This window comes from Mesitornis unicolor, unplaced genomic scaffold (genome assembly GCF_000695765.1).
Source record: "Mesitornis unicolor isolate BGI_N332 unplaced genomic scaffold, ASM69576v1 scaffold43423, whole genome shotgun sequence".
In the NCBI taxonomy this organism is placed as follows: domain Eukaryota; kingdom Metazoa; phylum Chordata; class Aves; order Mesitornithiformes; family Mesitornithidae; genus Mesitornis; species Mesitornis unicolor.
Genome location: NW_010177467.1, coordinates 1636 through 13601, shown reverse-complemented (window position 1 = coordinate 13601; position 11966 = coordinate 1636). Strand labels below are relative to the sequence as shown.

Below are 11966 nucleotides of genomic sequence, written 5' to 3'. Positions count from 1 at the left end.
GGTGGGGGAGGCGGAGAACGTGGGGGGATCGGGGCCCCAGTGTAACGGGAGGAGTGGGACCCCTATATAGTGCCCCTATGGAGGCCTCTGTGCGCTGGAGACCACTTTATGTACAGCCCCCCTTTATAACAGGGGAGACCCTGTGCCGTGGGGGCACCTGTGTAATGGGGGGCACCTATTTGGGGGGGGCTGTGTAATGGGCCCTGTGTAATGGAAACCCCAGCGTATAACTGGGGATGGGGTCTCTGTGTATAATGGGGGTCCCTGTTTATAATGGGGGTCCCTCTATAGCTGGGAGGATGAAGGCAGCTGTAAAATGGGTAAATCTATATGACAGGAGGATGAGGACCCACTGCATCAGGGACCCCCTATAGAACAGCGCGTAGGAGACCCCATATAATGGAGAAATGAGGGCCCCTATACAGTGGAGACTCCTTTATAGCAGAAACATCGAGACCCCCACCTATGACAGGGTATGGGTACAGCCTGTACAGTGGGGACCCCTATAAAATGCGGGGGATGAGGATACCCTCTCCTATGTAAGGAGGGATGGGAAACCTTTATCTAATGGGGATCCTGAGAGCCCCTCTGTAACAGGGACCCCCATAAAATGGGAGGCTTGGGGACTTGCTGTACCCTAGGGACCCCATATAACAGCCAAGGGGCTGCCTGTGTCGCAGCACCCCTGTGTATCTGAGGGTGACAGGGGGGACATGGCCCTGGGGGATTTGGGAATGCCAGGACAGGGGCAGGGACCTGCTCATGGGGTTTCTCTCTGTAGGTTGGGCACGAGCCACTACCTCCAACTGTTGGGAGAAACGTGCTGGGGAGGAAAGTCCTGTACCTGCCCGGCTTCTTCACCTACGGTGAGCGAACGTCCCTCCCTGCCAGCGCCAGGCCCTGCCCGAAAACGGGGCTGGGAGCTGCCAGGTCAACCGAGCCGACCTCCAGCAGCACCCTCAACATCCCCTTGGGATCATCCTGAGCCCGCAGGGGGACATAAAACACTGCAAGAAGTTGCAAACCCGTCAGATTTATCTACCTGTTGTTGGGGACAAGGGGGTGGTGACCCCACCGCTGCTTCCCCCCTTCCCTTGGCAGGTTGCTCTGGGTTTGCACCCAAGCAGTGGAGGCGCTGGAGGGTTCAGGTGACACAGGGTTTTTTTGGTGGAGGGTTTTGCATGTGTTTGAGAGAGCAAAGTGCCTTTCTTCACTACAAAACAGCCCTGCAATAACTTGTTGTACCCCCTCCTACTGATTTGTGTCGTAGATGGAGCCCTAAAGGGACAGAAATACCAAGAAAAGGGAAGGTAATATGTTTAGAAAGAAAAGAAATTACTGGTTTTCTCTTTTTGGGGGTGGAGCAGCATGGGAGAGGTGGGTGAACACACTGTGACCTTGGGGGCTGCTTTCACAGCGGCTTTCCTGTGGGGAAGGGGACGCACAGCTGAGCTGAGCTGATCCCAAAATTGGACAGTGGTACCCACAGGGCGAGGAAACCCAGCACGAGAGCAGTATGTAAGCACTGCAGACCCCTCCTGGGACACCTGGAGCTGGAAAAGCTCGGGCGCTGCCACTTGGAGGATGCATTTTCCAAGTGGGTTTACAGCGTTGGGTGATGGAGATGTGCGGAGCCTTCCTGGCTTCGCTTGGGACAAGAGCGTAGTGGGTTGTGTCCCACCTTGTTATATCAGGGAGAAATGGGATGTTTGCTGTTATTTTGTTGCCTGGAGACTGGAAGGAGCTGGTGTGGGAGAAGGCAGTGGGGCAGGAACTGACCCTGAGTTTGTAAGGTCCATGTTAACCTTGAGTCCAAAGCACCCGGAGCGGAGGTGACCCCACACCCCACACAAAATCGACCGTCTCCCTACCCTGGTTTGGCCCAAACTGCTTTGTAGCCCTTTCAGGTGAGTAAAACAATCAAAACCCAAAAAGCAGCCCAAAACACTGGAGCTATCCAGATCAAATAGCCACGACAGGGAATACTTAAGGATTTTATGACATTTATTTAGGGCTGTTACAATAAATCACTTACGCTGGGACCGCAGAGCCGCTGCTGTGCCGTGCTGAGCTGCGCTGCGGTTTCTGCTGAGCTCAGGGGTTGTTTGGGGTGCTCCCTGTGTCCGACTGACAGCAGCCTCGCTGTTTTCTCACCCAGCCAGACACATTGTGGAGGTGGATGGGAAAAGAGGCCTCTTCCGCGGTCTGACTCCTCGCCTCATCTCAAGCACTTTATCAACCATCACCAGGGGGAGCGTGAAGAAGGTAAAGGTCGGCTTCTCTCTCCATAAATCAGCTTCCTGGGTCGGCCGGGGCTACTGCAAGACAGGAGAACAGTGCCCATATCCCTAAAACTGATTTAAACAACTTTAATCTAGTTTGAACAACAGCCTTTTACCTTCTGTAAGCAGTTTTATGACCCCTCTGTTCCTATTTCACTCCCCATCCTTCCTTCTCCCATGTTCCTTCTTGCCTCTTTTTCTTCTCCTGCTATCTAGAGTGCAAACGCCTGTGGTTTCCTCCTGTCCTCAGACACTGAGGGTCTGTGGGTCAGTTTTGAGCATAAGTTTCTCCTCTCTTGGCTCAGGCCTTTCCACTGGAAGACATGGAGCACGTTTCTAACAAGGACGATGTGAAGACCTCCCTCAGGAAAGTGGTGAAAGAGGTGAGGAGTGGATATTGTCAATGAGTGATGAAGGAGATGTGCCTGGAGGGCAAAGGAAGCTTCAGCTGTGGCCTGAGGGTGAAATTTCTGAGAGAGAAGCTCTGGGGGAAAAGGCCGTGGTATTTAGTAGCCACTCTGTGTCCAGCTATGAGATATTTTGTAGGAATAGAGGTTTACCACCACCAGCAGATTTCGAAAGAGGGACCTGAAATGGGTGTCACAGCCCTAAGGGACAGGACGTGATCCGTGCAGGTGGAGCTTTCCATCCAGGTGTGGTTTTTTCCTCTCCTCCCCAGACCTCTCACGAGATGATGATGCAGTGCGTGTCCCGCGTTGTCTCGCATCCGCTGCACGGTGAGTCCTGGCCCTCTGCCTGCCAGCCCTCTCCAGGCTGAGGATCACCCCAAAACTCGATGCATTTGTCAGAAATGGCTTAGTTTGAAACCACAGAACAAACGCAGGTCTTGAGAGAGAGCTCGTCCTAGAGATCCCCTTGGGTTTAGGGCCAGAAATCCTTCCCATCCCTTGCAGACTCAGAGAGGTTTCAGAGTCTGGCAGCGCTGAGGACCACCCAGAGGAGCTGGAGGTGATGAGGTGAGGGAAGGGAGGGCAGAAGGGTCAGGTTCTGTTTTCCATCACATCCATTGCCACCCAAATGGGATTTGCTGCTTTGTCAGCCCTGTGTTTCTTCCCTCCCAGTGATCTCTATGCGCTGCATGGTCCAGTTCGTCGGCCGGGAAGTCAAATACAGGTGAGCGGCTGTGGCTCTGAAGGGTTTGGGCACGCAGAAGCGCGAGTCCAGGGCTCAGCAGTGCCAGGTGCTCCATGTGATGGGGGACACAGCAAGCCAGGAGGGCTGGGAGACCGAAAAGTGAAGCTGAGCCGTGGTCAGGGGGTGGGCGACTGGAGGGTGAAGGGATTTTGGTGGCTGTAACGCACCTTGCTGACCACTCAGCGAGCCTCCTGCCTTTTTGCTTTAGGTGGTAATAGAAAGGGAAGTCAGCAGGGAGGCAGAGCAGGCAATGCAAAGCGTTGCTGCAGCCCTGCTGGTCTGCTTTTCCAAGCCTTTTTCAGCAGTACCTGCCCCTCTGCAGGGCAAAACTACACGTGAATGCACGCTGGACGTGATTGTGGCTAACCTGTGATTGCCAGTGCGAGTTCCCAGAGGCAGGACGTGTCCTTGGGCTGTCCAGTTCTGGCCCCTCAGTTCAAGAAGGACAGGAACTGCTGGAGAGAGTCCAGCGTAGGGCTACAAAGATGATGGAGGGAGTGGAGCATCTCCCTTCTGAGGAGCGGCTGAGGGAGCTGGGGCTCTTTAGTTTGCAGAAGAGGAGACTGAGGGGAGACCTCATTCATGGTTAGAAATATTTCAAGGGTGAGTGTCACGAGGATGGAGCCAGGCTCTTCTCGGTGACAAACAATGATAGGACAAGGGGTAACGGACACAAACTGGAACACAGGAGGTTCCACTTCAATTGGAGAAGAAACTTCTTCTCAGTGAGGGTGACAGAGCCCTGGCCCAGGCTGCCCAGAGAGGTTGTGGAGTCTCCTTCTCTGCAGACATTCAAAACCCGCCTGGACGCCTTCCTGTGTAACCTCATCTGGGTGTTCCTGCTCCGGCAGCGGGATTGGACTGGGTGAGCTTTGGAGGTCCCTTCCAATCCCTAACGGTCTGGGATTCTGTGAAAATCAGCCTCACCAAAGCATGTTACGTGTACCCACTCGCACAAAGCTAAGCAGGGCTCTTCCAGCTTCAGCGTTCAAGCCGTTGTCAGCAGGTTGAGCGCTGTCCCTGCTGTTACTGCAGACAGGAGCTTCCTCCGTGGGAGAAGCAGCAGAACAGGGTGGCTGGCACGGTGGCTTGGGGGGGACAGAGATGGAGCCACCCCTGCAGGCTTACAGCCCTTTTCCTTTCTTGGCAGCGGTGTGTTCAGCGCCATCGGCAGGATACTTAAGGAAGAAGGGATCCTGGGATTCTTTGTGTACGTGAGTTCTTGTTTGAATACTTCCTCCCATCATCCAGAGGCACCCGAAACCTTGTCTGGCCACGGGACTCTCACATCACTCCCATAAACACAGATTAAATCTGTGCCTTTGACAGTGCTCCGGTTTGCCCATTAAGTTTGCCCCAGATCTTATCTTCAATGAAAGCTTCAGAGCCCAAAGAAAACCCTGTATTTTTTCCCTTACCTTTCTTTTCCCTTGACACTTCTTTGTCTTGTGGTGAAGGGCCATTAGAAGTGCTCCTTTGTGCAACAGGCACCCAGATCAAGCACGACAATGACGAGACCCCCTTGTTGAAATGAAAGCCAGGGCCTGGCTAAGCAGCACATTCCTCTGAAGAGCACCGAGGCTGCTTGTAATGAGCCGAGGTTGATGCTGGCAGCAGGTTTGCCTGTATGGGAGCGTGATGCTGGACCAGAAGGAGCCGAGAGGCACTTGGAGAGTGTAGTGAATTGCTGGCGTTTCTGAAGTGGAAGTCTCATGGACACCTCTTTGCTTGAACCCTTAATTAACACTTCTTCCCTTATTTTTTTCACATTTAAATAAGGGCAGAACCACCTGCTCTGCTCCCGGTGGGGAGATAACTCACTTTTAATGTCAATAACAGCCAAAGGGAGCTCCAGAATTTCAGGAGAGGCTTTCAGACCTGATGCCTTTGGCTTTGCAGTCACAAAGTGTGGGTTTCCGGGTGAAACGTGAACGCATCAGGAAGAGGTGAGCGATCGTAGGGAGCCTCACCCTGTCCTTCCCCAAGCAGAAAGGGCCCGGGGTCTGCAGAGGCCCCATCAGTTGAGCATCACCACAGCATCATTTTGCAGCCCACAGCTTCTCTGCGGAGCTGTGCAGCCCCAAATCTCTGATAAGTGCAGGTTCCTCTGGGCTGTCCCCTGTGTGCAGGGCAGGGCCGGAGCACGGTGCCTGGCAGCCCTCCCTCTCCTCCGCCTCCCGAGGACACAGCCTGAAAGGAGCCACTGCATTCCCTTCCTCCACATAAAATAAACACTCTTGGTAGCCTAATTAAACTTCATAGTTCACAGGAAAAGCTTTAACACAACCCGAAATGTCTCAGGAGGGCTCTGAAGTTTTATGTGCTCTGCAACCCCGCGAGGAAATCGCACTGCCCTGAGAGGAGCACAAACTGCGTCTGTGGGACCAAGCTGCTGCTTTTCTGCTCTCAGCCCTCCTCACGCAGTGCAAACACCTCCCCTCCCTTACAGTCGCTGCGGTGCGCTTGTTCCCCGTGGCTTTATAACCTGGGTGCAGCAGTGGGGGCGGCACACGCTCGCTCTGGATGCGTGTCTGCCTGGACGTGAAGACTTGTCGGACTTCTCTCGCTTCCCCTCCTGTCTGTGCGTGGTCAGCTCAGAGGTGGCTCATCCCAGCTACCCAGGTCACTGAGGCACTGGGGCTGCTCCTGCTGGGTCCCGTCACTGCGCATCGTGGAGGCTTCCTCGTTTGCCTGCTTTGTTTCAGCTTCTAATGACTTCTCTTCTAAAAATGATCCTGGTCCAGATCTCCTTGCACGTCTCACCAGTGAGAGTTGCAGCACAGCTGAATTTGGGTTTCTTAGTCCATTTCTGCAGCTCTCAGATCCCTGATCTCCACTCATCCCATCAACTCGGGCCCAGCATCCATCGTTGGGATGGGATCCTCATTGCAAACCGAACAAGTGATCGATTCTACATCAACAGATGGGTTTGGGGTTACTCACGTGGCTGCCGTGGCCCATTGCTCTGTCTCTGGACCTCATTAAGGCCCTGTTGTATCTGCAGCAGCTCAGGAACCTGCTTCCCACTTCACTTTCAGTCAGAGGAAGGATTTCTTACAAAGGCTGAACAGCAAATGCAAAGCACAGATCGCTGTGGGACCAGAGTGCTTTGATCTCTCCGTCCTGTCCGTTGCTCTCACAAATCCCATCTTTGAAGCCAGGTCAAAGATTTTGCCTGTGCCCACCCCCTGAGCCCTCAGCTGCATCTCCAGAGCCACAGAGCCTTGACAATACGGCTTCCTCCCAAAGAAAAGATGCATTCTGGGGGCATGGGGCTCCCCTGTGCTGGTGGAGGGAGCGCTGGGCACCTCGTTAGGCAGCACTGGGACCTTTCTGCACCTCACCCCCTTCTTTTTGCCGTTGCAGGGGTTTGGTCCCTCACGTCCTGGGGGACGTCATCTTCCTCTGGTGCTGCAACCTCTTGGCTCACTTCATCAACACGTACGCGGTGGACGATAACGTGAGTGGAAGCGCCCGAGGGAGGGTTTGGGGCAGTACCAGGCACCTGCAGTTGGAAGGAGTTGATGGGAAGCAGGGGCTCATTTAATATGAACAGGGTGAAGCCCTGTAACAGTGCTAAAGGGGCTGTGTCTGCTCAGGGCTGTGCTTCAGCTGCAGTTTGGGGGATCAGGGTTGGTAGCAAATGTCCTCCCCGAGCCTCAGCTGGGATGTGGTGCAGTTACGGTCACTTTCTGCCTCCGTCCCTTGCCCCAGAGGGATGTCACGTAGTGACAGTGACAGCCTGGTGTCCTCCGCCTCCTCCACAGCCCCTTTGGTTTCTCTTTCCAGTTCAGCCAGGCGTCGGTGATCCGGAGCTACACAAAATTCGTCATGGGGGTACGTAGACAACAGCCACATCATTTCTGCTCTTGCTGCTGCTGCGGGGCGAGAGCTCATGGTCGGGGGCAAAGGCTGGTCTGTACTTTGTAGCCAAATGAGGAGAACTTCATTTCATACAAGCCTGATGAGGAGCGGCTGAGGGAACTGGGCTTGTTTAGCCTGGAGAAGAGAAGGCTGAGGGGAGACCTCATCACCACCTACAACTGCCTCAAGGGAGCTTGTAGAGAGGTGGGTGCTGGGCTCTTCTCCCAGGTGATGGGGGATAGAACAAGGGGAAACGGCACCAAGCTGTGCCAAGGGAGGTTCAGGTCAGAGATAAGGAGGAAGTTCTTTCCTGAGAGGGTCGTCAGAAGCTGGCACAGGCTGCCCAGGGAGGTGGTGGAGTCCCCATCCCTGGATGTGTTTAAAGAGCGGGTAGATGAGGTACTTAGGGATATGGTTTAGGGGGTAGACAGGAACGGTTGGACGTGATGATCTCAGAGGGCTTTTCCAACCGAGCGATTCTGTGATTCTGTGATTCTGTGAACTTTGCTGGAAATAGCTGGTTTTGACACGGGGAACAGAGAAGCTACCGTTTATTCTGTGCTTTCAGATCGCTGTGAGCATGCTGACGTACCCCTTCCTCCTCGTGGGAGATCTCATGGCAGTGAACAACTGCGGGTATGTCCATCACACCGAGATCTAAGGCTTTCCCTTCCTTTCTTCCAGCCCCTCGCTGTCCGAATCCTCTGCTAACGATCGTGAAGCTTTCATACAGAACCGTAAACCGGGGCACCTCGCAGCGCTGCCTCGTTTCCTGTCCCAGGTCGCTTATAAGTTTAGATCAGAGGGCACAGACAGGAGGAGCATAAAAGTGGAGAGAAACAGGGTGGTGGGCTCCGATCTGAAGTGGATTGGAGGCAGAAGAGATCAAAGGGACGGTGCTGGCTCCGGGGAGCAGCGCAAGGGAGAGCAAAGCCCTTAAACAAGGGAGAGCAAAGCCCTTAAACAAGGGAGAGCAAAGCCCTTAGTGCAGCCGTGGGTGCAGGCAGGAGCAGGACTTTCCCCCAGCCCCACTGCTGCAGGAAGGCTTCTGGATTTGTGCTCATGGGAAGGGGTCTGCATCTGCACCATCTCCATTGCTGGTGGTGCAGTGGCTCGATATCTGCTCCCTCTTGGAGCGTAGCGTACAGTCCTGCACCCTTAGTGTATCCAGGTAATGCTCCTTGTTTGCACACTCCAGGGGTAATTAAATTACCCGATCTGCTGCGTTGTAAATAACGAGCCAGTCATTTGGCCTTCAGCCCGGTGTGGACACTGTCCCTGTGTCCTCACTGTCACATATCACTGCTCTTGCGTTACCTCTGGATAACCTGACGTCCACACAGACCCTCTCAGCTCTCTCATTCTCACGCAGGTTGCGCGCCGGCCTCCCTCCCTACGCCCCCGCCTTTGCGTCCTGGATCCATTGCTGGAGGCATCTCAGTGCTCAGGTGAGGGAGGAGGGGCACACACAGGATTTTGGGCTCCCTCTGCTCCTCCTCAAGGTCTCAACAAGTGCCTGTGCCGCATCCTTGATGTGGAAACAGCTTACAGGGCACATCTCCAGTGCTGGGACTGCCACCAGGCACAGCAGCGCTGGTCTGCGAAGCAAGGCAGCTCTGCCCCTCTCCGTCGATCACCCCTGGGAAACCACCCAACCCCAGTGCTCACGGGGCTGAGCTCCCCATTTCTCCTCCGGAGCCCCCTGGGATGCTGAGGCCCCGCAGCCCTGCGGTGGCTGCAGTTCCCCATCCGTGTTTCAGTGCTGCTGCGCTGACCCCGTGCTCGCTCTCCTCCGCAGGGGCAGCTGTTTCGTGGCTCCAGCCTGCTCTTCCGCAGAGCGCCCGTGCCAGCCGCCTGCTTCCCCGTCGACTGACTCCTCTGCCCAACTCGGGCTCCTCGAGAAACCCTCCGCTTCTTTCGATATATCTCTACTTTTTCTTTTCGATCCAAAGTCCGTGGTGCCAGAACAGGACACCTCCTCTCCAGCAGGGCCAGCGACAAATTGGCTCCTGGAGATCTGGCTCCAGCTGGACCAAAGCCCCATCTTCATGGCTGTCTCGACCAGGACGTGTAGCAAAGAGAGAGCAGAAGGGAGTTGTGTTGTCTCTTTGGTCCAGGCTGTAGCTCTGGAGTCGCTGAGGAAATCTGGGAAACAAGAAAATGCCCGGGTACTGAATGAGCCAGCCCCAAAATGCAGGGACAGAAGACGGCTTCGTTCTGCGCGAGCTGAGAAGCATCAAAGAGATCCAGGGTCTTGCTGGGAAGGTGACGCTGAGCATCCTCCCGTCTCAGCTCTGCTGGAGAGGGCAGACGTTCGTATTGCAGGGAGCTCATCCTGGCTGAGACCAACCCCGTGACCCACATTGAAGGTTTTGAGGGTACCTGAACACCAGGAAGCACCGCACCTCCCATGGTGACAGGAGATGACGGTAACAAAAGAGAGAAAGGGAAACGGAGCCCCACTACAAAGAGCAACGCGGTCCCAAACAGACGGGGACGGCCCCGTTGCTGTCTCAAATGAAGGAATAAACCTCGAGCTGGACAAAGGCTCACGAGGCGTCGAGGGCTCCTCACGCACAGGGGAGCTGGGCAGGGCTGATCCTGGGCTCCCCAGACCAGAGGTGGTTTTGCACCGCTCTGCGCTGTCACGGCAGCCAGGCACATCCCCCGCGTTTTGGTCCCCCCACCACGCAGTCTTTTGCACAGAGGTGTTGCTGCCCTCACTGGGAAGAGGTTTTTGGGGGCCTCGAGCAGGTTCCCGTGTGCTGCTGCAGCGGAAAATGGGGTCACAGCCCATCCTGGTCCTCTGGGGACCCCGGGCTGCCATCGCACGGGGGTTTTCCTCCATCAGATGGGTTTGATCTGTGCCTCCCAGCCAGGGCTCACAGGACGGTGCTGGGACACACTGGGACGGTGCTGGGTCACACTGGGACCTGCAGTCCCCACCCAGCGCCCATCGGTGTCGTGAGGCCGGTCCTGTCTTGTCCTCCCCTTCCCCCCTACACTTTATGTTCCAGTAACAGAAGTTCAATAACGCATGGCCCTGATCCCCTAACACCAGAGATTATTTCATAGTTTTAATTATGCTCAGAAATACAGCTCTAAAACAACGACTCCTGGGTGTTTCTCTTTTTATAACAAGTTATTTCTCTTCTGTACAACAGGCTCCCTCCCTCAGGGAAGGTTTCAGTTGAAGATAGGCACTTCCTTTGATTTCTTTCCCCAAAGCAGGGGCTAAACCAGCTGCTCTCACTCAGATTTTCCTCCCCTCCATGGAAGGTTTAAGCCAAGCAGACTGCATTGGGACCATCTGAAGGCAGCGGTGGGCTTGGCTTCATCAAAAATAGGCATGAAAATGGGTATATGGGACCCTGAGCTGTTCTGGGAGGGACGATGGAGACCCTTTGGTAAGGTCAGACCCATGAGGTGGGCTCAGCCGCTCCGTCCTCCCCAGCCCAGGGCTCCTCACCCACCTCCCTTTTATCACATTAACTGGTTTCTTCCCCTTCCCAGCACCAGGCATCGCGTGTCCCAGATCACCCAACACAACCCACGCCTTCACCCTCAAAATTAAGGCCGCTTTCTGCTGCTCACGCGCCTGTAAAACCTCCCCCACCCTGTGCACAGCCTGGCTGCAGCCCCGGCAATGAGAAGTGCCATTTCCTCTCAGTAATTTACCCAAATCTGCACCAGAGCGAGCGCCCTGCCAACGATTTCTGCCCACAAACAGGGACCCACAAACTCTGCTGGAAACAACACCTGAATACCACTTTTTTGGGGTCAATTTAAATGCAAACCAGGTTTCAAAGCACTGCCTTACCTTGAAGCAGAGGCTGCCATTCATAGGATGATTAAATATTTCCTTCCCTGTTGTTTCTAACCCCATTTCTTCTTATTCTATGCTTTATTTGAGGTGTCACGCTCTGGGGACAACATCTACACCAGAAGCAGGAAAGGAGAGAGCCCAAACCCTCCCCAGCCACCCCTTCCCTTAAATTGCTGCCCTTAAATTGCAGCTGGTGCTGGTGCAGCGCAGCTGATGGAGATGAGACCCTGCTCCCATGGCAGAGGGGATTTGGGGTGAAACCCACAGCCAGGAGAAGGAAGGACCGGTTGTAGGGACAGATTTGGGTCCAGTGCCCAGGATGGAGCTGGGGGTTTCTCCCACACAGCCCCAGTGCTGCCCTATCAGCCCAGGAAACAACCCTGGGTTTAAATATTGACTCTGCTGCACAAAACCAGGCAGGGTGGAGGTGGTGGCCGTGCCGTGCCCATGTGGTTTATCAGCCCTCGCTGGAAAACAAGAGGTTTGAGACTTTGGCCTCATCTGCTCCCGGGTGCCGGGGGAGAAGGGAGGCAGCGACTGCAGCCGGGAGAGGGAAACTCAGGTCAAGGCCGCCCTGGGTCTCTGCAGGGCCCTGACGCTTGGGTCTGGCAGGATTTGAGGAGCAATGAGGTGCTGGTGAGGCCTTTTTCCATGGGGAAAGCGCAGCTGAGCTTGGACTGATTGCATCGTCCTTCCCTTTCCCCCTGCAGAGCTGTCCTGATAAAACCCTGCCCTTAAATCCAAACCCCGCCGTTAAATCCAAGGCCTGACCTGGCCTTGCAGAGCTGGGCAGCCCAGTAACCCTCTCCCAGTGCCTGCCCGACGCCCATCACCCTGCT

The 11966-nt window shown here is 55.0% G+C and overlaps 1 protein-coding gene across 1 annotated transcript; it reads left to right on the top strand.

The window, feature by feature from the left end:
* Window positions 1–781: 781 nt before the first annotated feature.
* On the top strand, window positions 782–9174 carry MTCH1 (mitochondrial carrier 1; the record flags this gene model as incomplete). The annotated part of the gene is made up of 11 exons (XM_010182097.1): window positions 782–866; window positions 2159–2265; window positions 2588–2665; window positions 2962–3019; window positions 3365–3416; window positions 4588–4647; window positions 6804–6897; window positions 7227–7274; window positions 7870–7937; window positions 8674–8749; window positions 9100–9174. Coding segments are annotated over 11 exons (801 nt in total), but the record flags the coding sequence as incomplete, so codon positions are not given.
* Between the last annotated feature and the right edge of the window lie 2792 nt (window positions 9175–11966).